This window comes from Lutjanus erythropterus, chromosome 12 (genome assembly GCF_056507025.1).
Source record: "Lutjanus erythropterus isolate fLutEry1 chromosome 12, fLutEry1.hap2, whole genome shotgun sequence".
Classification (NCBI taxonomy): Eukaryota; Metazoa; Chordata; class Actinopteri; order Lutjaniformes; family Lutjanidae; genus Lutjanus; species Lutjanus erythropterus.
Window position 1 is genome coordinate 26,946,486 of NC_139328.1, and position 26,600 is coordinate 26,973,085.

General features: G+C 38.0%; 1 protein-coding gene and 4 non-coding genes across 5 annotated transcripts in view; 2 read left to right on the top strand and 3 right to left on the bottom strand.

Moving 5' to 3' along the window:
- Window positions 1-8,108: 8,108 nt before the first annotated feature.
- The window catches only part of LOC146318086 (inactive double-stranded RNA-specific editase B2-like), a 43,456-nt gene continuing 24,964 nt past the window's right edge, over window positions 8,109-26,600 (top strand). Inside the window, exon 1 of the mRNA XM_084732378.1 lies at window positions 8,109-8,330. Within this exon, the coding sequence (XP_084588504.1) occupies window positions 8,225-8,330 (106 nt within the window). The 5' untranslated portion in view covers window positions 8,109-8,224. The remainder of the gene's footprint in view (window positions 8,331-26,600) is intronic.
- Window positions 21,309-21,390, bottom strand: trnas-uga (transfer RNA serine (anticodon UGA)). Its single transcript has one exon. It is a non-coding gene; the product is annotated as a tRNA-Ser (tRNA).
- On the bottom strand, window positions 22,306-22,387 carry trnas-uga (transfer RNA serine (anticodon UGA)). Its single transcript has one exon. It is a non-coding gene; the product is annotated as a tRNA-Ser (tRNA).
- trnas-uga (transfer RNA serine (anticodon UGA)) lies at window positions 24,562-24,643 on the bottom strand. Its single transcript has one exon. It is a non-coding gene; the product is annotated as a tRNA-Ser (tRNA).
- On the top strand, window positions 25,453-25,534 carry trnas-uga (transfer RNA serine (anticodon UGA)). The gene has a single exon. It is a non-coding gene; the product is annotated as a tRNA-Ser (tRNA).

Here is a 26,600-nt window from a genome sequence, read left to right on the forward strand (position 1 = left end):
TCATTTCACTTTATTTTACATCGATATGTGAATGGAAAGCAAAGTACAAAGGGTTTATGGGATTACTCAAGTGAACAGATTCAACAAATTCTATTAGGGCACTTTCTTATGAATGAAAGGGGGAAAAAACCTTTTGTTTCCTTTGTTTCTCTCTCTCTTTCTTTCTCAGTTTTCCATCAGCTGTCAGACATGTGAGGTGCTAGTCTGCAATATCAATCATGAGGTAAAAATGACACTTGAGTTATATCAGGCTACTTCAAAAATCTAGATGCTGTTCCTATCTGTTACTTTTTTAATCACTACACGAATTTCACACATTTCCCTCTTGCTACCACTTGGGGCCACCATCGTTCCATGTCTGCAAAAATGCTGCTTTCAGGGGATTGTTAAGGTGAACTCTGCATTACAAATCTCAAGACACAAAAAGCAAAAGACAGTATAACAAATAACAACAGCCCTCATATGCAAAAAATGTAAATGAGCTGCACTGACTCATTTAATAAGGTTTAGCACTGATTTCTGTCATTTGGGTCAAAATGAGTGTTTCTCAACTCAAATCGGAACACACAAACACACAAACATGATACACATATTTCTAGATTCAGTGTGAATACTATACTTTCCAAGGCTATCAGAACCAAATGATACATCTGTCAAATTAATGTCCATAACTCTGCTTAGAAATAAATGAAAAAAGATACTCTAAACTCCAGACATTACCTAAGAATCATCAGATTTTTAAGTTGTAACTGTATCAACAACAACAGCAATATATTTCCTTTTTACATCTCCCAATGCATTGTGGGTGCCATAGCTCTTAAACCTAGAACACAATTGTGTCATATAAGTAAAACAAAGAATAATGTTAAGACAAAGTTAATATTAAGTTTTGTCATTTTGTACTATCAATACTTTTTCATTAGAGTGGGGTTGTCTGAGGGGTGGGGGGTATAAAATCAGTGACAGATAAATAAGTGACATGATAAATGCTTGTCAGTAAATTAATGCCAATAATAATGAATTGATGTCAAGAGTTTGTTCTAGTTTAAAAAAAAGAATATGTAATGTTTCAAACTGTCAAAGGAGCACTACTTGTATTTCTCCTCCACTACATTTCAGAACAAACATTTTGTCTACTATTTCTTTTAATCACTTTTCAAATTAATATTTGACATGAAACAACTGTGATGAGGTAAAGATGCATTTGTTAAACAAATGGTTCGCTAACTCCTTGGTTTGTAAGTTTTGATCCCCATTGCAAAAGCAGTATCTGATGGTTTCAGATGTCAAATACTTGTTAGCAGTTCCACCAAAAACACATTTTCACCTCTAAACGTCCCAGACAATTGTATTTAAATGACTGTTTTTTGGTTTTTGTTGTTGTTTTAAAATCCAATGCATCAGGAAGGGAGCAAATATGAAAAAAAAAAAAAAATTACAGATGTTCGTTGAAGAACTTTGTTTTTTCTTGTCTCTCTCCCCATTAATCATCTCATGACCTTGACTAAACACCTGTACAAAAAGTAGAGAAAATAGTTTCACCTCAGTAAAAAGCTGCAGGGGACATTTTTTCTGCAGAACAAGTACTTTTCCTTATATTATTTTAAGTGCTTTTTGCTATTTTTCCTATAGTTTTTACTTTGGTATGATTTTCAATGCAGAGGTCACTGTATACTGTACTTACAAAGGTGTATCTTTACATTGTTATATTGGTACTTTAACAGGTAAAAGATCTGTGCACTTCTTCCAGATATTTGCATTAGTGATTTATTATAACATAAATAAAATCACAGCTAGTAACAGCAGTTCAGTAGAATATTTTTTTGTGTTTCTACCTCAGGCACATTTTTTATTATCATTACTACAACTATAAACCACAATAGATATACCATCTCATGTAAACAACTTCCTGTTTAAAAATAAACATCATTAAAACTGACAATAATGAACCTGATTAATATTTAATTACAGTTATGTGATATTGGAGTGTAGTGCTATAAGACATAAAGACTCCTCAGTACAGTACAGTCAGTCCTTTGGGAGATGTGATAAGATCTCACTGTCTGTCAAGAAGGAAACCACCAGCAAATATTTAATCAGCAATTTGGTTCGCCTTTCAAATATTAATGAAATCTAATCGACTTAATCACAGCGTGATCGTTATTTCACAGCGTAATGAAACTCCCCGCCACTTCACTCAGTCGTGACCAGGGTGGCTGACTTCATGCCGTCGCTCTCACAAAAAATAAAACTAACAACTAATGCGCCCTTCATCCTCACACACAGACGCACACTCACACAGAAACAGAAGCAGACTTAAACGAGAAAAAGCAGGGGAAGGTGGAAGGGAGAGAAAGAAAAATATTAGGCGTGCCAAGTTACAGAAAGAAACATGCAGAACATTAAGTGCATTAATGCGGGAGAGAAAGAAAAAATGCAAAAAGAGAAATCAAACAGAAACACAAAAGGACAAAAGGAAGCTACATTTCTAGCAAAGTTTCTAATATTCATGTGCATAATTACAATAACAAAGTGTTGTGCAGCACTGTTATCTGAAGTTCTGGTCAAAATTAATTGACAAAAGGGTTAAGCTAGTCTGCTGCCATGTTTGTAGCTGTATGAGGCCGTAGGTACAGCAGTGGTGTTGTGGGCTAAATGCTTACAAGCTAAATGCTAATGCCAATATGCTTATATGCTGATGTTGTGCAGGTATAATATTTACCCAGCTCTGTCTCCTCAAAATTATATTTACATATTACTAAATTGACCTCCTAATTACATGGGAATGACAAAAACAAGTGCAACCAGGATTATAATTCAGAGGCAACATTTTGAGTGCTTCCTTTTATATTCAAACTGTTAGACTGTTAGAACATAGTTGCAGAAAAACATGGAAACACTAATAACTATGTTGTACCAAATACTGTAGTTAGACTGTTAAACTGTTGTTCACAATTCCTGTGTTCAGGATTTTTTGGGCAGATGTGAAACATGACTCAGAGACGTACCCGAGCCACGGTCCCTCAACACTATATGAGACCCATGAACCGACACATGAACGACTTCGCCTCCCCCTCCCTTCACCCTCCCTGTCAGTTATAAACATACCTGTCATCCTCTGGCTCTGGTGGCTCAAACATGACTGGACGAGTCCAATAAAGCTGCTAGAAGGAGTGTCCATGTTTCAGGTTGTTTTCAGGTCATAGTGGTGTTTGACACTAAGACAGACACACTCCAAGCATTTCAGAGCAGAGAAAACTGCTCATTTGTCATGATTTTGAGACCAAATTTTATATACTTAGAGATTTTTTTTTATCATTCAAATTTGGCAAAGTGGTTAATAACACATTTTTGTGGTGTGATAAACTCAGATTGCACAGTTATTTGCTCTACAGAATCTTTATGTTGGCCTGATGATGTCACAAATGAGAAGTCAGAATCGTCAACATCAGGATTCATCCCTTTGGGAGCATAAAATTTCAATCACAATCCATCAAATCATTGTTGAGATATTTCAGTCTGGAGCAAAATGATGGATGCACAGACCAGTCAACAGACCGAAATCGGCACTGTCATGTTGCTAGCATGGGATACAAAAGCATCTCTGTAAATGAGTGTGCAGGCTGATGTTACTAAACAGCTCATTTTGATGCATGATTCATACTTTTCATTGGAATGCACAACTAGGGTTGGATATTGGTACCCAGTACCTTCAGGGTATCAATTGAAATAACCCAGTAACAAGTTGCATCAAAACATCTCCAGTCAAACAATACCAGAATGATAATATGGTATTGCTTGCAGCCAAGCACCACAACCTTTCTTCATAAAGAAGAACTTTCAAAAAAGTACTCACTTGCTATGGGTATCACTTTAAAGGCACTGGTATTGGTACTGGTATTGTATTGTTTTTAAATGTTACCCGTCCTATCTACAACAGAAATAGTAAACAAATGTTTTGCCCCTGCACCAGTTTGAAATCATCTCATTTTGGCACCTCCTCCCAGTGGTACAGAAAAGACACAGATGCAGACAGCAGTGATGGATTGGATGCATCCAACACTGCACAAACTTGTCACTGGGATTGTTTCATTTTTGGATACCATGGATACCATCGGAATCATTCGATCAATCATGGATGGACTTGCTGACTGGAGGCACTTTGATAGACCTACAGCCAATCAAAGCAGGGAAACAGGTGACATATGACTTTTCAAATATGGTTCCTAGACTTTACACATAGTTACTCTAAATAAAATTTTATTATTAATCATGTTATAATATGTTCAACTGAAAAAAGGGGGAAAAAAACATACACACAACATGTACCAGGCAAAGGAAAGTATGGACTGAGAAGAAGAAAGTTGAAGAGACTGACAGAAAGATAAAAATATGTTAATTCTGCAAGATGACACAAATGTTCAGATGACTCAACAATACGTCTTCATTTATCCTGTATACACGCAGAAAGACCTGACTGCAGAGGCTGGGGAGTGGCCACAGGCTGCAGCAGCAGCTCTTTACAGAGGAACAGTGAGATGGATCTAATGTACAGTATAATGTTTGGCCTCAGGAGCACACAGGGACGCTGCTGTGTCCTATTTGCTGCAATGTTGAGCTCATTTTGGAGAACACTTCATTCTGCCTGCCCTGTGGGATCTTAGCCACAGGCTGAAATACAGTATAATCTATCTGTTTTTCATCAGACGCAGTAATAGCCTCTCACTTGTGTCTGCATGATGCTAAAGTCTCACATCCACTTTATCTCACCTTAACAGTTTGGATGTCTGGAAACACCAGGAGGAAATGATAGACATGTTATTATTTTTGCTGAAATATTTTGTTTCTATCACATGCACACCTCAGAAAGATGCACATTTCTCTGCTGACTTCTCTCTGGAGTGTCTGTGTGCAAGCTCCATAATGTTATCTGTGGTTCACCTCCATCTACTTGGTATCAAATCTAGTCTTACATATTACTGTTTTCAGATTTCCTTTGCCTTTTCTTTATTTCAGAGATCCAAAGAGCCTTGAAACTCCAAAAAAGTTAGTAAAATTGAGATAAATAGAATATAGAATACATTAAAAAGTTTTGGAAAATGAATAGATGGTTTAAGGGTATTAAATATAAGAACCACATCCATCAGTTTGCTTCTAGCCTTCAGGGCAAAGCTTCCCACAGTGATGAAGAATAAGGTAGTTAATTAGAGCAGAGATCCAACACAAACATCTGATGAAACTGTGGGCGTATCAATAAAAGATGTATACTGTCTGTTGTTTTTTTGCAAAGAGTTAAAGGAGAACACTGATACCACTCTCGTGTCAGTATGCTGTAGTTAGCCCACATGGAGACTGGAAACAGGGGGGGCAGCTAGCCTGACTCTGTCCTTTGAATATCTGTCCATGTCTGTTAGTTGTTAAGATGCTTCTGTCTGGATCAAAGTGGCCAGCAGACCAACACTACAATTTCTTGAGTCATGCTGCTAGCATGGCTAAAAAAACAGATACCAACTGAGACTACCTCTGCAGGAGGAAACATAGGGCTCTGGAAACATAAGATCATGGGAACATAGGACCCTGGGAACATGTAACCTTGGAGACATAGGACCCTGAGAACATAAGACCCTGGGAACATAGGGCCCTGAACATAGGACCCCGGGAACATAGGACTCCAAAAGCATAGGATCTCGGGAGCTGAGGGCCCTAGGAGTATAGATACTTCCTGATACTTTGTTTGGACATCTTTCCATGTCTAGAAGTTGTTGAGATATTTCAGTCTGGATCAAATAGGTCGACCAGACAGAACATTGCTATCCCTTTGGCCACACTGCTAGCATGGCTAAAACACAGCTACCAACTGTCAATATACATTTATTTTTCATTTTAGTCATTTTTCAAATACAGCACTATGGGACATGCACATGTAATATCACAAGTCACTAACAACACAACATAACTGGTGTCACGTGATAAGAAACATGGATAATTACCTAAGAAGGCAGCAGTGGAGCTGTGACTCAGTGAGGTGGCATAACACAAGAAATGTGAATCCCAAAGGCTCAACCTGATCCATACAGCACATCTCCTTCAGCGCTCACCTGGAGATAAACAAACAGGTACACCATCTTGCTAATCCTCTGAAGAGGATGTTAGTAAGCCAGGATGATTGAAACACAGAAAAGGCCAGAGAGGAGGAGTGAAGATGGAATATGATGATAGCAACAACAAAATGATGATGGGAAGCAAAACAGGAAAGAATTTGCATCTGAGTTTGGATGTAACACAGTCAAATTATCAGTTTGATAAAGGTGATTGGCAGGGATTAAACAGCTGATGTTAATTGGAAGTATAAAGGAAGTGGGGAAGATTATGCAAAGTTGGCATTATGATGCAAAATAGTGTAGTGAATGGTTCAAATTGGAGCAGGTCTGTCATGGGGCACATAAAAATGTCTTATTTTAGTCCTTTGTTGCTTCTTTCTTTCTTTCTTGTTTCTCTTTCTTTGTCTTACATAGGACCCTGAGAATACAGGACTCTGGGAACTTAGGGCCCCAGAAACATAGGGCATTGGGTACATGGGACATTGGGAACAGAAGACCTTGGTGACATAAGACCCTGAAAACATACAACCCTGGTAACATAAAACCCTGGGAACATAGGATCCTGGGAATGTAGGATGCTGGAAGTGTGGGAACATGGGACCCTGCAACATAACACTTTATGACTATACATAGAACCCTGGCAACACAGGATCCTGGGGCCATGGGACCTTGGGAACAAAGGACTTTTGAAACAGAGGACCCTAGGAACATAGAACATTGGGAACACAGGGTCCTGGTAACATAAGACCCTGTGAACATAGGACCATGGGAACACAGGATCCTGGGACTGTAGGACCTTGGAAACATAGGACCTTAAGAGCATGGGACCTTGGGTACATGGGACTTTAGGCACATGGGACCTAGGGAACATAGAAAACTGGGAGAATAGGACATAGGACCCTGGGAATAGAGGATCCTGGGAACATAAGACTTTTGGGGAAGAGGACTCTGGGAATATGGAACTGTGGGGACATACCACCATGGGAACATACAACATGGGGACATAAGTCCCTGGGAACATAATATTTTGGAATATAGGACCCTGGGAACATAGGATCCTGGGAACAAAGGACCCTGGGGACATAGTATGTTGCAAACATGGATCATAGGTCACATAAAATGGCCTAAATGTATAGGATTTGTTTAAAGACATGGTTCAGAGATACAGCATGAGTCTGTACTGTTGGACGCCAGAGCTGGGTTAGGTTTAGGCAAATGTCATGGTTTAGTTTAAAATAAGTACAATATGCCACGTAAGTCACATGATGTAACATTACTTAAGTGGCGTAAACCTTTTAACAAGTCAAGGTTGACTTTTGGTTTCAGGACATGAATCCTGATCTCCGGGTGAAAGTCCTGTGTTTCATTCATCCACTCTGGCCTCTTCCCTACATGGAATATCTTACTCTTTATACTACTCCTGTCATAATTACTATTGCCACAAGAGGCTGCACCTAACAATGAACATAAGTGGGTTGTAATAAGCTGCATGCACAGACAACCAGCTGTTTTTGACTTTATGTTGGTTTTAGGGTTTGACTCCAAGACACTTTTTTATATAAATCTGGATATGATTTTCATACAAACAGGTGAAATGTACTGCTGGGGCTACTTTGTGGAAATTTTGTAGGGGGCACTATCAAGCCATTTTGCCATGTCCATGCACAAGACCCATTAAATACCAAAGTTTTCACCACGACTGACACGCGTGCCAAGTTTCATACACTGTCGAGCATGTTTAGGCCCTCAAACATATGATTAATTTGGACAAAGAAAAATAATTATTTCTTCAGATAAAATAAAGTACTCACACCAGTCGGCCCTAAAAATCATCAGCTAAATGAATGTAACATGATGTAATGTTATATTTACATATTGAATATGACAGATGTTGAATCACAGCCTGGACCAGAGCTCTTGCTCTCCTCATGATGTCACAGCCTGAACAGCCTCCTAAAGCTGGCAGCAGGGGGGAGAAGTCAGTCACTGTACAGGGCTTCCCGCTGCAGAACTGCACTCTGAATCTCCTCTAAGCATTTTGATTCAGACAGAAAGACGAGAAGAAGCAGCAGAGGACAAACTACTGGAAAAATTACAACAACAAGAAGAAAATCTCATCCTGAATGGCGCCAGTGCACGGGACGTGCAGCAGAAACATGGAGAGGTCAGACCGTGATATGAAAGGAAAGTCCAAGAGGAAGAGGAGGAGGAGGAGGAGTAAAGGCAAAGGTTAGTGCAGCAGGCATGTTTGATGACACTACACTAATATTCACTAATCTATGGCATTTTTAAAAATTATCTTCTACAGGTTCCCTGTCTCTGTTTGATCAATTTTGTGTCTTAAAAGACTATTTTTGTAGTTTTGTAGTTTTGTTTTATGCCAATATAATACATAGTTCTTATGTAGGCTTACAGTTTTACAGTTTTGTTGTGATATTTGCTGTGATATCAGGATTACTACATCACATCACAGTACATTCATTTCACTGATGATTTCTTTCAGAACAACTTCAGAAAGAGCTCCATGTCATCAAATTACAGTTATTCTCTGGTGTGTGTTTACCAAATTAGTTACAGTTCAATCCTCTTGTAGGATTTTATCGTAGCTTGAGTGTTTTTGTAATGACTTTATTATACTTTGTGGTGTTTTTAAAGCTGAAATTACCCTATTGTTTGAGTTAAACCTCTGTGGGCAGAGCCAAATAATCGGATTTGTAATGTAAATTGAATCCCAGATGGGAAACAAATAATTATTTATTTTAATGTTTTATTCAAATCACGTTTAACCAGAATTTGCTGTCTAGATGTGAGGGTAAACAGAGTATATTTTGCTCCTGTCATTGAGGCTGAACTCATCCAATGAGACTGAAGCAGGTCTGTTACAGAATCAAAACTCCACTGTGCATAAAACTGCACATCAACACAGAATGATTCCTCGTCTAGAACACGCTGAGGCTCTGAGATAATTGTGATATGTGATCAGAACTTTAATCTAATCTTATTGTAATCAAGCTCAAGTTGGATCAAATCACATTTATTTATATGGCCCCAGCTTGGATCAGGTATCAGATAGATACCTGACTAATCTATTTTAAAAACAATTTCATCATCAATGTCATAAAATTGCCTGTCAACTTGACTTGCATAAGTGTCTGGGGACATGACCACTTTCTGAGTCCCATCATTTTTAAAAGTTTCATTTCCTAAAAATGTTCTGAAAAGTACAAAATAAAAGTAACATCAACTAACAAATGGGAACACTCTTAAAGTTTTTTATTTGCACAATAAAAAAAATCATAAAACGAGTCATGACTGACTGACTCAACTCTTGTGGCCTCTGTTTCTTTAATATTAATCTAAAGTATGTGGCACTGAAACAGCAAAGCAGTTTAACATCTGAAATTAAGGTTGATTTGTTATCTTTAGCTTTTCCTTCAGTTGTTTCTATTTGTCACATTTTAGGATTTGGATTTGGATTCAGGATTGGATGTTGTTATCGCTGGCTGGCTGACATGAAGTGGTGCTTTCTACAGTAGATGTGATATTGGCATTTTTCAGTTGCTTGACATGGTTTTGCAGCTGTGGATCTGATTGATGACTTGCACTGTCCCTGTTGTTTTGTGTTTTAGCTGAGTATTTATATATAATATAGTATTTTATAGTATTTTTAATGTAATATTTTATATAACATTGTCGACTCTGTAGTAGCCAAGGCTGTGCCCTTTTAAGTTGCTGTTACCTTTTTTCCCCTGACGTGCGATAACTATCCAAGTCTACTTTGACCTAATAATTCCACCATTATATTGAAGATCACTTAAAAAATGTTTTTTCATCTGAGCTTCCATCTGTCCTCTCCACTTTTCAACACAAAGTGATGCCTTTGCTGACTTGATTTAGAAAAGGAAAGCTAGCTGCTCTGTGAGGCTGCATGAAGGCGCTGCATTGTTTAAGTTAAATGTCTGCAGACTAGCATGCTGATGTTTAGAAGGTATAATGTTTACCATGGTCGCCTTCTTACATTTGTTAATAAGAGTTAAACACAAAGTACAGCTGAGGCCGATGGAAGCACTATTTGTTTTGCAGGTATTTGATCATCAATCAAACAATTAACAACTATTGGACAAATTAGAATTTTGACTTGATGATGATGATGATGATGATGATGATGATGATGATGATGATGATGATGATGATGGTTCGAAAGGAAAGTCAGACATTTGATTAAAAATAACCAAAGTTATTACAATTCATCCAGTAGAGATTGTTGATGTCTGTACTGGATTTCGTGGCATTCCATCCAATATTTGCCAATTTAAATAAAGTATGGATCAAGAGCAACACAGCCACAGAATACTGGTTCCCAACATGGGGGTGCCGACCCTCACTGGGGGTTGCCAAAGCTTAATGGGGGTGGGGGTGAGAGGAAAATTCATCTCTGATCAATATTCACAGGAAATCATTTGCTCCAAATTCATCCAAATTGCTCATTTTACATAATGTCCTGCAGTCATTGTGTTCACTGTTTACTTAGCTGTTTTGTTCTGTTATTGTTATGCATTGAATATAACATGAAATATCCATAAAACATGTTGCTAGTTTACTCAGTGATTAAAAAAAGGGGTCTCTTAAGATAAAAAAAAATGGAAACCCCCGCCCCAGAGACCCTCTGCTAATGTAAGTGAAACTGGGAGAAACCTCAGCATTTAAACAGAAGTAGTACAAGAACAATTTACAACCAAGAACTACAAAATAAAAAAGATAAGGAACTGCAATATTAAAATAATAATTTCTCATGCTGATAAAGTGCATTAACAGAAAGTCGACATGCATCTCCTTTGCTCCCGGAGATAAATGATAAAATCACATTTTTGATCTTCAAATCTCCACAGGTCACAGTAGTGTCAGTGTTGATTTATTTATCTACTGTTTCACATTTACTGTGTTTAAGAACACCAAGACAAGAAGATCAGACACTCAACTGAGTCAACAAACTCTTCTAGACCTGAAGACTATTTACTCTGTATCATACATATTCTGTGCATAAATGAAACACCTCATCATCGTGCTCTTCTAATCATAATTACAGTCGTCTGGGCAAAAGGTCGGCCTTTTAGGATTAAACTGGCATTGTTCTCCACATGCTAATCCTCGGTAAATGCTGCAGATTACTCCATGATGGCTTTTATATTAAGTCCAATGGTTATTCAAAGTGCGCTAAGCCCATTCCACTTTCATTAATGACCCACTGGTCTTTTTTGTACAACAGCGCTGGAGCGAACACATCCTCTTTGAAGAATAAATGCTTCCAGAAAAATCAGTACTCATTGCAGCTCCTCAAATCCCACTATTTTAGGGCCATAATGCACTTAACTAATGCTTTCGCTGTATCCAACGACGATGAGATGTGCTTTAATGCCAGCTGTCATTATAGAAACAGAAGGGGACATCTTTTTCACAAATGGCAGACGTCTCTGTTTACAATAGAGTTCCCTCAATGCACAGCAGGACAGAAACTCTTTTAAGTTGTATTTTATTTTGTGTGAATTAAGGTTTCTGAGATAAATAATAAGAGTATAATGTGCCAATGTTGTGTGTTTATTCTCTTATCACATTCAATTTCATTTTTTTTTTGCTCTGATTATTCTTTAATTTTGAAACAGTAGCCTTATGTTGTTGTTACTGCCTCAATTAAAAGTATAAAATGTTACTGATAGTTAATATTTTCTGTTGTATTAAGAGTAGAACCTCTTTTGAAACTAACTACGTAATTGATCGCACTGCCACACACTTTCATGCATGAGTGTGCATGCAGTGTGCGTGAAAATAGGGCTCCCCTGAAAGCCACTGTGAAATTCAAACCCAGGAGAGAGACAGTTTTCCCCATTAAAGGGAAAGTTTGGATAATTGGAAGTGGGGTTGTATGAGGTACTTATCTATAGTCAGTGTATGTAGATGGTGGCGAACATCAGCAGTGTACAGCTGTGGACAGGTTGTGTATTTTAGATACAGTGCAGAAACAGAGAGAAAACGAGGCATTTACACATTTAACTGGGTTGTGTGTTTCTAGTCAGCTGCAACAAAAAGCAAAGGCAGCCACAGAGAAGTGGATCTTCTAACTTTACCCCACTAAAGGCAACTGTTCAATTATTTGCTCAGAATAAAAACAAATCAGTCTTTAGGCTTATTAGGCTAATTACCTGGTAACTTTAGCTTCATATTTAAAGGGACAGTTCATCGCAAAAATACTTATTTCCCTCCTGGCCTGTAGCGCTCTTTATCCATCTAGATATTTTTGGTGTGAGTTGCAGAGTTTTAGAGATATCAGATGTAGAGATTTCAGCCCTCTCTCAAATATAATGAGACTAAATGGCACTTGGATTGTAGTACTCAAAGCACCAAAATAATACTTTTGAAAAATTCAAATCCAGTGTCTCTTTCCTGAAATCATGACCCAGTTGCTGAAAATAATCCACAGACCTTGTTGTGAACAGTTTCATGTAGGGACTACTTTCTCTCTACAGTAGAATTTACTGGAACTACTTTCATAATTAGAAATAAAGTCGTTTTGAAATAAGAAGAATTTGTCAGTTGCTGCTTGAAAACGCACCGTAAAGACAGTTAATTGTTTAATTTCATTCCCAGGACATCAAATACCAATGTTTTGGGTCAGTAAGGCACCCCAAGCAGCAAAATAATCAGAAATTAAGATGGTGCAGGTCGAGGGCAACATCTGCTGGGTTAACAAGGGTTAAAAACTAAGGATGGAAACAAAACACTAAAAAAGTGACAAAATACTGTAGTAAGTATTATAATACATCATGATCAGAGGTGGAAGTAATGAAATACAACTCATGTGAATTGTTTAACTTTTTATATAAGTCAGTATTTTGTGCTTATTGTGTATTTTTCAATCCAGTAGTTTTACTCTTTCTTAAAACTACAACAAGGAGCCTTCATCTGTTATTGATGTTGAGCGCCCTGTGGACAAAAGCAGAAGGATTAGCTGCTGATGGTCTCATTTGCTGTAGGTCATATAGAAGCATCAGCATTAAACTGAGACAGATTCATAACCAGTTAAAAACTCCTTGTGGTAGCTTTAAGTATGTCTTACACTGTGTAATCTACTTTTAAAATGATAATTCACCACTAAGTATTTTTTTAAACACCAGTGGATTTCAGAAATGTAACAGTATACTTCTACTTGACTTCAGATTTTTCAGTACTCTCTCCACCACTGCTCAGTGTCTTCTTCTTTCAGTGGCAGGGTTTGGGTTATTTCACGCAAAGCATTCAGTGATCTCTTAGAGTGACTTATAATTGTTTTCTAATGCATTATAATAACAGTTGTAATGCATTAAAGGTCATTGGATGCTTTGAGTGAAGTGAAATCAAATAACCCAAACCCTGCCTCTGGTGTCTTTCACTGGAGGAAAAGACACTGTTAAACCAAATAGGCTATATGTTTAGAAATGAAAAATAATCAAATAAAACTGCTTTCATTAATGTACTCCTACTATTAATCTTTTCTTTTCATCTAACTATTATTACAACTATAATCAGAAATACTTTAATGATACCTATGGGGAAATTGTTGTTACAGATGCCCCTCTTCAAGATTAGATAATATGTATAAGCCTAGAGAATTAAAAGAATAGAAACTAAGAAGTATGTAAAAATATGTACATTCTACTACAATATATAAAAAAACAGATAATATAACAATAACAATAATAAATATACACAATAAGAGGTATGTAAAGATGTATGTGCCTTATCTACAATATATCACAGCAAAATAAAAATTGATTTAAGAATTACTTAAACAAATGTGCATCAAGCTATAATCATATACAACAGTGTGTAACATGTATAACAGTAGATTCAAGTCAGTATTGCACATGTGAATTATTGTTATTAACTGTACAGTTAGTGTATGCACACTGCTTTAAGCGTTAGTGGTTAGGGTTTAAAATGTCAGAGTGACCAACAATTATGAAGCATTATGATACTTGTCCTTATAAGTCATTATATATGCTTTATAATGTTGTATGATTGTTGTTATAAAGCATTATGAATTATTCATGAGTGCTTATCACTTTACTTATACAGCACTGTTAGCAGATTGTTATGCACTATATGAATATAATGCAGTGTCATAAAAATGTGTTACCTTTTTTTTTTTTTTTTTTAACATATTCAGCACCAGTGGGGATCAAAACTCAGATCTTGGCAGTGTTCACAGCAGTTCTCCTCACACTGAGCTGCAGAGGAAATGGGACCTCTAACCCTTGCAGAGTTAGTAGCACACTTTACCCGCTGAGCATCCCTGCAATTAAGTTAAATGGGCACACAAACCATATTGCTAATGTTTTCATGAAGCCGGAGCCCCAGAGAAGTGTGGAGATTGCAGAATCCATCAGTGAAATTGCACACTGACACGCCCCACTAAGTTTGACTGCACGATGGAGCTCACTTATCCAAAATGCATCCAATATACAGATATGTCCAAACGCATGACGCATCATCAAAAAAAAAAAAAAAAAAAAAAAACACTGACAGACCCGCCACAGACAGCAGCTGTTTGTTCCATGTTAGAAAATTATAATCCTCAGTGAAAGCGGGACAATCAAATGTTTTCTCCATCTAGATGTTACAGCCAACAAATGACAGTTTTTTCATAATTTGACTAAAAAGCCAGCAGAAGGGGATTTTTACAGCCAAATGTCAATTTGTTTTTACTGAAAACCCTGCAACAATGCCATCCTGTCATCTGCACACAGAGGAAAATCCTTATTAACACAGTAATTTCATAATGTACTCAACAGACTTCGTCCAGTGATCGTTAACAGCGAGAGAGTTTTATTTTTCTGCTACAGAGTGCAGCTGATGTGTTGAATTAGCATGATGAGCTAACAGTCACTGGGTGGAACTGGATGAAATAAAGCAAAAATGAATGTTATGATTACCAGTTTTATTCATCCTTGCTCTTAACTTCACTTGACTTTCGGCTGGGTAAACAATAAGCTTTGACTTGCAGACGAGTCTGACAGCTAAGTGCCTTGATTATGAATCTGTTTTAATATTTTGGGAAATCCTTTTTCTCATGATCTTTCCATGTGCTAGATTGGAAGATTAACACCACACTAACATCTGCATCAGTTTTATGGAGCTGGAGTCAGGATGTGGTTAGCCTAGCTTAGCATCACAACAAGACACACAGGGGGAGAGCTCCTAGCTTGGCTCTAGAAACAATACTGGGAATGAAACTCAACAATCAATCATCTTTCTGGTGCGTTTACAAGCAGCAACCGACAAATCCTACTTATTCTACCTGTAAGAGTTTGACTTTGACTTAAAACTCAAAATATGAGTAAGGCCTTGAATTGCTTGAAAAGTATGAGTTTTCTTAACTTTTTTTGAACACTGTATATGCAGGGATACAGAGGATATCCTCCGACTGTATATCTACAAAAAAATAACCACAGATTTGCATCAGTGCTCATCTTGCAGGCCACAGGCAATCATGTTAAGGTTCATTTATGCTTAATTTTAGATATGTTTATGGATTGGGATTGACCTTCCTGCCCATACTCGTCCATGTTTGGACATCCATTAGAGGTAACTAAGTACAAAGACTTAGTTACTACACTTGAATAGAGTTTACAGGTATCTGTACTTTACTTGAGTCCTTATTTTTCTGACAGCTTTTTACTTTTACTCCCTACATTTGAACATAAATATCTGTACTTTCTACTTGTGTTTTTATCAAGAAAAGAATTACATAATAGACATAACAGGACAAAAATGATGTGACAAGATGTAACAAAAAAAAAAAAAAAAACAGTCCAAAAGATGGAACAAGACAAAAACAACATAATAAGACAAAAGTAAAAGATGTGACAAAATGAAAATACTATTAAAGACTTAACTACAAAAATGTAAAACAAACAAACAAACAAACAAACAAACAAAAAACAAGGTGAAAACAAGACAACAAGACAAAAACAGCACTGAGTCTGAGACTTGAGTGTGGACAAAAAGTGAGGTTCAGTTATCTTTGCTCAGAAACAATCAGAAGAAATGTCCTTGTAACTTTTATACTTTAGACAGAGCCTGCATTTCTTTTTACTTTTACTGCAGTCGAGAAAGTGAATAGGTACCTCTATTTTTACCAAAGTATTTTTTACACAATTATCTGCACTTCTACTTGATTACAGAATGTTTAGACTTTTGGCACCTTTGGATAAATGTAGTGGAGTAAAGATTTTCCTCAAAAATATGGTTGAGTAGAAGTTAAGAAAGTAAAGTGACACGAACCTCGATTTTGTACTGAAGTTCAGTGTTAATATTTTCATTGAAAGCTTCAGTAAACCACTGAGACACCACCAGCTTTACTGGAGCTTTATGGTAAAGGAGCTTGCTCGCTAAAAGAGGGCTGGTCCTTGTGATCGGGGGATCAAACAAAAATTTCTAACCTGTTGAGCATCCTCTTGTTGTGTGTTTTTTAGTCAGCAGTGACTTTTCACAATCTGCCTAAACAGCTGCTTTTTGTGCAAATACAGAATCAGACAGACAACATGATTATGCCTTTTCAATTCAGTCAGTCTGAGATGTTTTCAGGAAAATTGCAGCAAATTCTATCTAATGGTCCTCTAATTACATTTGTTTTGAGCTATCACAGTGAGATACTCAAATATTTAACACACACACAAAAAAAGAAAAGCTTTAATATAATAAGAATACATCAACTTAATTTGTCCTTCTCAGACAGTAAATAATATAATAATTCTGAAAATCAAAACAATGCATTTTAAGGACAAGCAAGAACATTAGAGAAGCTTCACTGAAAATGTAAACTGGAATTTAACTATATAAAAGGACAACATAATCAAACTTATCCAGTCAGTTCAGATTTCTACCTTAGCCAGACAAACATGTCAAATGACAGGTTTACAACCTATCTGATATTAGGGATGTGTGAGATTAATCGACTATACGATTAAACATTGCCACTCGCTCATCGGCACCAGAAATGCTAGTCCTTTAAACTATTTATCAATATTTTACTCATGCACAATGCCAATTAAATGTTGCCTCAGCGGTATTAAGTAGCCGCCCACCACAAGTCGGGGCTGTGGCCCTGTCAGACAGCAGCTGCTCTCTCACAGCACATATACCCGAATTACCCACCAAGATATTGTTATAAGCAAAGACGGCCCAATGAAAGCTCATAAATACTAGCACGGTTTGGTAGTATTTTGATACAGAAAATTAAAATAAGGTTGGATGTAGGCAGTGCCAAAATAAACTGGTACACAACCAAAATTAGCACAGACACGGTCCTTAACCTGCAAGCAGAGAAGGCTGTTGCTGCTAGCACTGCTAACACTAGCCACACTTTGTGACAAGCTGATAAGTGTCACTTTTCACCAGCATTATCAATACAATTTAGTGATTGTAGACTGTGATTAAAGGCCTCAAATGGCTCTTAATGCACACAGTATTTTTTCAGACAAGGTTTAACATTATAAATTAATAAACTGTAGTCAATTTTACCTGCTTTTTTAGTGTTTCTGAGTTAAAATTTGCATTTACTCAACAGCGAGTCGTCAGGAACATCCCTATTTGATATACAGTGTGTCTCCAACTCACTATTTAGACTGTTCTACTCATTTTGCATGCACAATTCCTACAAAATCACCCAGGAAAGTTAGAGTCAATTCTCTTCTTAAGCACCACTGTAAACACATCACACCCTGGATTCAACTTGTGCCAACTTCTCCCCTGTGATAGGCACTAAACATTGAAGCGAGCCCCACAGAGGACAAGATGCTGTACCGCTGCTCTCGCTCTCGGGGGTGTGTTTTATGTGGCAGGAAATCCCTTTCCAGGTGGATTTTCTAAAAGTGGGCTGCCCTCAGAAATGCTTGAAAAAACTGAGACTCTCCTGCCAACAACGGCCCGTTCATTAATCTGCCGCCTGCGGCACTCACGGATCGGTGGACTATGTTAGTGAGCCCTTAGCCCCCAGAAAAATTACAGCTAGTTTCCCTGTCCTTTGTCCGGTTGCCATTGTGGGTCCCCTACACAACTAGACCTCTGCTCACCGGCCTCACTCCTGGCTTGAGACAACATATGAACCCCGAGGCATTATAGAGGGGGGCAGAGGAGGGCCCTCTTATGTGATTCTACCCACTGGCCAAAACATTTCAACATTTCAAAAGCTGAGTATATTAATATGCAAAGCTACCTGAGAAGGTTAATGGTTAATGTATAATGATTCGAATGAAAACAGTTGTTAAATGTGTGTCTTACTAAGTGTGTCTGTGTGAGAACAGAATGCTATTTTCAGACACTTCTCTTGTGTCGGCACTGTACTTGTTGAGGAGTCCTCTTTAAGATGTTTTTTTCTTTTTTAAGAATTGTTTTTATTCCTTTCCCTCTCCAATAGGAGAGATCGAGGAATACAACAGGACTTCTACAAGGAAGTCCCAGCCCTATCAGCCCCGACCAGATTTAACACTGGCTGCGCTGCTTAAGTCAATGAGGCAAACCATCAATATCAATTACACTACTTTCATCCCTCTCAACAACATCAACAGACACGAAACAGTTTCTTCCCACAGGCCATTACTCTGATGGCCACTTAACCACCAAAAAATCCACTTACCTACAAATCAGAAAATATATATCTGTCATATTTTACATTTTTAATACGTACTATGCTTTAACACAATCATATTATCGGTCACCGTCAATATAAATCCTGCACGCTGCGTTAGTCTGGATGGAGAGCCAAAATGGAGAAGAAAAGACGCATTTAAACATTTAACCTGCTTAATCTGATTGAACTCTACGTGCAGCATCACACAGCCACTAACATGCCTCCCAGTCTTACTTATATTTCCACTTTTACTTCAAAAAGGATCAGAATTCCTCTTTCACTGCTAGATTTTGCAGGTGACAGTTAGATTAAACTGAATTGCTCATAGCTTTACCCAGAATTCTATTCAAAATTTTAAAAAACATACAACAATTATTCACCACCAACACATTCAGTCCACAATTAGAATTAGAAATGAAATGTAATCTTTCAAACTGATAAAGTGACAGTAAAGCAGCAGGCGAGGGCATTAGAAGTTGAAACGGGGCCATTGTCAGCAGTCAACAGCCTGCCATAGATTATTGCTGTCATTGTTATTATCTCTCATTGCAATTTCATTGCACATTACCATATGTTTCAGGCAATAATTTCATCACTCATTTCCAAATAATGATCATCAGTCTGTTGATTTGAAAGCAGACGTTTAGCTGTGGCTGGCTCTGTTGCTGGAGTGTGATTTGATGAGATGCTGCATTGAACTAAATTTAGACTAAAGCTTTGTGGTCTGTTCTCACTGTGCGGGAAAGAAAACAATATTTGAAATGGATCTGCAGTAAAATCATAAACTCCCAAGTGCAACAGTTAAATTGAAAAATACATAATTAAGGCTAATGGCTGAATCCAGTGTTCCAAAATCAGATACCTTGCATTTGGAAAACAAATAAATAAAACTTAGGTAACGTCTTGACAAAATAGTAACAGTAGTTTTTAGAGATACCGTGTGAAAAAATATCTTTGTGTTTTTCCTGACTGCCTGGATGGAAACATTCTCCTGAGGATGTGACTGTCTGTGTCATCTCTACCATCTTCCACCAGAGCTGTACTCAAGCTGCAGCTGCCTGTCTCCCTCCATAAAAGGTCCATTGCGTAAGATTTATTGGCAGAATATCGGAGAAATTGAATATATTATGATAAAATAACAAGTATGTTTTCATTAATAACCTGAAAATAAAAGTCATTGAGCCTCATGCAGCAACAGTCTCTTAAATTGTCTTATATTTTCTGTTAAGTGAAAAAATAAGAGAAGTCAACTCCAGGTGCAACAAATGTTCTTAACCACCCAAATCTGTTCGACCAGTTGTTATTGTTATTTATTTAATTACCACATCCATCATGAGAGAAAGGCGAGGGCATCCCAAAGCTCACCAGTGTATTTAAAGTTCACCTCCAGTCTGTTTTGAGTAATATAAAATGTTCTGCAAGAGGTAATAAATTGTGTCTGGTATGTTTTTTTTTTCTTTTTTCTTTTTGCTAAATAAGTTCAAATGCCTTGTTAAAATGGCTTACAAATAGCTCTACACCTTGCCTTCATTTAGTATCCAAGCCCCAAAACCACATCAACCCCAAAACCTGGCTTCTCGTTGCTGATAATGACATGTATAGCACCAATTAATGGGATTGGTTCCTTAGGTTTATGATGTCATATACCCAGCCTGACTGAATCTGTTTTTTGAGACTGCCCTTGCCCACTGCAGTTTTAGAGCAAGAAGTGCTCAGACATGACATTTACTGCTTGTTTCACTTCTGATATGTCTTTTAACACATGAATAATGCCACATGGACAAGGTTAAAACCATGATTTTCACTGGAGGGGGTCTTTAAAGCCTCCCCTTTTTAAGTGACCCTCCACAACCATGAGTGTTACTCCACACAGAGTTACACTCAGTCATGCAGTAGGTGTGTGTTGGGGCTGGATTAGAATAGGGCCCTAAAACTGCCTGTGGATATGGCCTTTTGCATTTTGTGCAAGTTCTACAGTCACTTTAGGTTCTGCTAGACCACTGACCTGGAACATTTACTATCAAAAGAGCCATTTTTGACTAAAAAAGAAAAAAACAGGAGCTGCAACTATTAAATTCTCTATTCTCTACTTTACTTTTTCTGGGGGGATTTGGCATCCATAGCAAGTCTCAAGACCAGCCAGCGGCAAAAGGAAAAGGTGTTAAGTCGTAGATTATGATGCACATTTTAGTTTCACAAAATATTAAAACATTACTCTGTGCGTAGGTTACACATTTTTGCAGTTAGATAATATAAGAAGCACTTTAGACTTACGGCAATGATAAATGAAAATTAAAATTTTAGAGGCAAACTGTTATTCATTTCCATATAACTTTTTGTCAAAGCGACAGGGAGCCACAAAGGACTATTCCATATACAGCTCTGAAGGCACAGGTTGCTTACTTACTAGATGCTCGGAAAGGGAGATGAGATATTTGTACACTTGAAATTGATGTCACTACAGTGATTCAAAGTCACAAATCTTGTGAAACTCATGCAAAGGTGTATCTTGATGATGACACTTAGGACATGACAAACGTTTTCGCTGTGAGCAGGGTTTGAACCTGCGTGGGGAAACCCCATTGGATTTCAAGTCCAACACCTTAACCACTCGGCCATCACAGCCTGTTTCACCCTGCTCCCTGTTGTAACTTCTCTGCAAACAGAGATTGTTCAGTAGTTATCCATTATTACAGTCATAACCTGCAACCTTTATGCTACCATTATACAGCTCAATCAACCAATCACAATGTGGAGCTCACACTGAATATACTGGGCCCAAATTTCTGCTTGGTGAAAAGTGGTGTGCAGCGCTATTTTTTAGCCAACACAGTGTATTTGTGCCCATCTGTGCACCCATGGGTCTCTTGGTCTTAAAATGAGGTGTGGTTAGGCACATTATGGGTGCATTGCTATCTTGAGGCAACAGAAAGCGGCTGTGCCACTGACCAACAAAATCCTGGTTTGAAGTCAGTGGTGTAGAGACACTGTGCACATTTACACACAGTAGCTGTAACTTTGTCGATTATTTAAATACACCAGGATTGGCCAGGATCTGTTTGTTGTTCTTCTACACATCCAAATGGTCTCACACACAGGTGTAGTACATACAATGAAATTGTTTGGAGTAAAACAGACGTAAAAATCCTGAGAGTTTCTTCTGTCCTGTCAAGTTTCTACAGTTTGTTTTTTTGATGCTTAAATAAAGTGTGACTTTTGCCTGTAGTTCCTCTTTGCATCCAGTGACACTAAGTGACATCACAGGATGCAGGACAAACAAGAGTTGCAGTTGCAGTTGAACTCAATAATTAAAGGCAATATGGTGTGAATCACCAGATGTAGATCATGAGTATAAGCCCTCTATTGGTCTACTTTAGTTGCCATACATTATACCCACTATCTCTCAGCAAATTACTAGAGCCATGAAGATGATGTCACCCTCTATAGCAGAATGATCATATGCTGAGCAAGACCTCTATGTGGAGACAGGTTGGACAATGCTACAATAAAGCACTGGCACCTTCTTGAAATGCACTCAATCGCTGTGAGCAGGGTTTGAACCTGCGCGGGGAAACCCCATTGGATTTCAAGTCCAACGCCTTAACCACTCGGCCATCACAGCTTGCTCTGGCAGCCATAACCTGCAACATTTAGCTCACATGTAGCTCGCATTACACAGCTCAACTGACCAGTCACAACATCAAGCTCACACTGAACATAGTGTGTCACAGTACAGCCTCAGTTTTGACAGCAAACTTAGCACCTGGGTCACAAAATGTACAAAAATAAACAAGCTAGCAGCTGTTATATTTTCTTTCTTTTCTTTTTTTAGCCATTTTAAGATTCAACCTACCTTGCAAAGCTATTTTGGGGGTCCTGCAGCCCACAGTAACAGAGGAGGGGCCAAAGTGAGTTGAGCCCAGCTTTCCCAAGGCCGGTTAATACATGCTGACTTTGGGTCAGAGCAGGAAACTGCGATTGTTCACTTATCACAGATCATCACTTATCTGGTTGTATGACCAGAAAGGAAATGATGCCAGAACTCATCAGCATACAGATACATTTTCCATTCCTCCACAATCAGATTCTTCTTATCTCAAGCATCAACACCAAAACACGGCTGCTGTTGTTAAGAGGTTGTTTCACTCAAGCTGCTGCCTGCCTTGTCACTTGATGACTGCCTGCCTGATTTACTCTCAGACCTCAGGTCCTCATGCATCCCCAGTTCTCACCAAGTCTTTGCTATTGCACTTGAATCAACATATATATTATGTTATGTGAGATAAGCAACGTCACTGTCCAAGGATGAGTCAGTCAGTGTGATATTATACTGCAAAGAAGTGAAGGGATTTTCTCAACATGTTGTCCTTACATAAATCTCATAAATCTGCCTTCTTTGATAAGAGAGATAAAAATCTGGATAAGGAATATCAAAAGAATAAGAAAAAAACAAACAAAATCACCTTAAAACTGATATTCTTTAAATGAGGCACAGTATTGAAGGAGCGTCCAGGGTTTTGGAAGTAAAAAAAATCTTTCTGCAAAGTTAACGTCGTCCCACTGCAGACACAAGGATGCATCCATTCACCTGAACTAACGTTCATTGGACAAATCTGCAAAACCCTCGATCACATACGCTGATCGTGTTTTCAATGCTTTCTCTATCTTAAATGATTCCAATACTATCCATGACACTGCAGCTGTTTTAGACTCTTTTAGCACCTAGTTTCGGTTTACTGTGTGGTTCAGTCTCAGGTGTGTGAACTAGGGGGTGTAAGAGTGTATATGTGTGTGTGTGTGTGTGCATATTTATTTAATGGCGTTAAAATGATGTATTATGCGCAAATGTTTATGTGTTCATCAGCTCACTTGAACGCGCTCAGCTATTTGTTTTCACGATGTGCCCACACACCTACAAAGAGATGATCAAAGCTCCAAGTGTGGCATTATCAGAGCATATCTTCTGAGAGATGAAAGATAAAAAAGGGTAAGAGGGAAGGTTTTGGTTTTTATGCTGAGTTAGGAAACTGTAAACTACATTATTTAACATCCTTTGTGTTAAAAAGTAATTGGTATGGTTCAATTTTTCTTCCTGCAAAAAGGAATTAGGTCATGTTGTCTCAGCTCTACTGCACTGATCTTTCTTTATGTCCCTGAGATTGACTTCAAAATGAACAAGTACAAGAACAAGAATAAGATCTTAATAATATGAAAATTCAGTCCATTATTCAATGTGAATCACAGTCTTTAGTAGTCTCATTTTGTCAGGGAGTCAGAAAACACAATCAAAACAAATCTTAAGTTGTGTCCACTGCATCTATTCCAAATTCAGTCTTCGTCCTGCCATTGGTCGCTTGCTTTGAGCAGTATTGCAGCATCCTCTATCTACATTTTCAAAGTCCCGGGAAAACAAAAACAACCTAGAAGTTGCAATCTGCACGCTGAAAATTGCAAATTAGCAACTGGGATGCTAATAGTATGAACATAAACAAGCTACAAGCTGTTACCTTTTCTTTTACAGTGATGTAGTTATTTTAATGCCAGATATTGCCTCCTGATGTGCAAATGTTCCACCAAAACAAGTTTCCCCTCAACATTATTGTGAAGCAGCATCATGACTGCATCTCGGGTTTAGTGCAGTGCAAGTGATTTGTGATTGGCTTAAAGAGATGCAAACAAGGAAGGGTGTTTTTTCCCATATAGCAGAATGATCATGTGTGGAGCCAGACCTTGTCTAGTTATGCAAGACTAACATCGATGATGAGGATTTGCACTCATCTGGTTAAAGTCACAAATTGCTGTGAGCAGGGTTTTAACCTGCGTGGGGAAACCCCATTGATTTTCAAATTCAACACCTTAACCACTCAGCCATCACAGCTATGCTTATGTGACATAATGCTCTGTATTAGTGTCACTTCAGGGTCCTTGTAGGGAAAGTGCCCAATATTGGTGTTTTCTGTAGGTTAATAGGTAGGAAAAGAAAGTAGTTTGTCCAGCCACACCTAAAAACAAGTGTTTATACCTGTTCTGAATGGCAGTGTTCAAAAGACAGGATGAAATGCATGAGATAAGGAAAACAAAACTCTCTTGTGGACAGTTGTTCCACTGAAGTTTTGTAAAAATGAGAATTGTATAAAATGTAAAAGTTTAAGTCCTGCCTACTGTCTCTACTCCAGCCAAATGGCCTATTGTGTCTTGAAGTTGGATGAAATATAACTTAACTTTTTGGATTATCTCAGTAAGTCGCAAACACTCAGACTTAATTCAAGATCAGAAACTTAAAACATTTATCCCTCTAAATGAAATATTTGTGATGACAAAAAGGAGAGAATAAATTAAGTATCATTAACTGGTAAAACAGCTGACTCTGTGCTTTTGTAATCCACCCAAGTTCCTGCTGATTATTGTTTGACATTCATTTTGAAGAGGGTCACAAGACCTGATTATTGTTTGATTAATTAAGTGATCAGTGATTTCTCTGTTGGACAATTGGTCGGATCTCTGCTATGTCAGAAATTCTGCCCCTGTGTCTAGAGTTTGACCAGTGATCTTGACTAGGACTGTGCTCCAGGTTGTGACCAATCACTTGATCTGTACAGTGTGAGCGTAAACGTCACTGGTTATGGCAGTAATCATGAAGACCCTCTGAAATGGGTCTAGGGGTCAAAGTGCGAAATGCTGAAATAAGCTGTGATGGTCGAGTGGTTAAGGCGTTGGACTTGAAATCCAATGGGGACTCCCCGCGCAGGTTCAAACCCTGCTCACAGCGATTACCTTAATGTCATTTAACTCTCTCCCCAAGATGTGGCTTAATCTATAAGAATCAAAGGTTACTGGCCTAAATGAAGACTAAGGTGAGAGAGGCTCCCTGCACATCTTCAACTCTTGACATCCATTCCCAGACAGTGTAAGACCCATTTGAACTTCACCTTACCACTTGCCCATTTACCTAATATAACTGTTGAATACATAAATCACTGTCAGCAGGGTTTGATCCTTAATTTCAAGCCCAATGCCTTATCCCCTCAACTTTCAGAGTCGACCTGTTCTTCTGTAGTGTTTTAACAGCCATAGTCTGAGACTTTCATGGTCACTGGACTCTTGGTGACACTTCATTCTGTCTTTTTGGATTTTCTTAAGTAGCTGGAAACTCCTTACAGTTAGCTTCAATCTAATTTTATGCAGTGATTTTAATACAGGTACATCAGAAAATGACAATAGCTGTCCTTTTTGGTTTTGATTGCATTTCTATGCTGAAGTTTTTATAGGTGTTTCTATAGGCTTTGTGTAGCAGAGTGGTTCTACAAGCAAGTCAGTGCATCATTAGATGGTTTCAGAGAGTTACAAAGTTCTGTAACTGCATCATGAAAACAATACAGCATGTATTGATAAATGTATTGAAAATGTACTTTGTAATTTGTACTTTTGAAAACTTTAAACCAAGTACTCTAGTACTTTAACTCAAGTAAAATTTTGACTGAGCAACTTTCACTTGTAATTGAGTAATATTTGACCATGAGTATCTGTACTTCGACTCAAGTACTGGGGTTGAGTACTTCGTCCACCACTGCATATGACTATGATCAGGGTTTGAACCTATGCAGGAAGACCTTATTGAGCTTCAAGTCCAATGCCTCAACCACTGGGCCATCACAGCTCATTGGTAAGGCTCTACTAACAGGAAAGACAGAAAGGAAATGGGAAAATCAAATAAAACAAAAATCCACAGATTTTTTCACAGGAAAATGATGATAAATCAGGATAAACTGTCTATCAGCTTGCACAAAAAGCCACCACAGCTGTGATGGCTGAGCAGTTAAGGCACTGGATCTGAA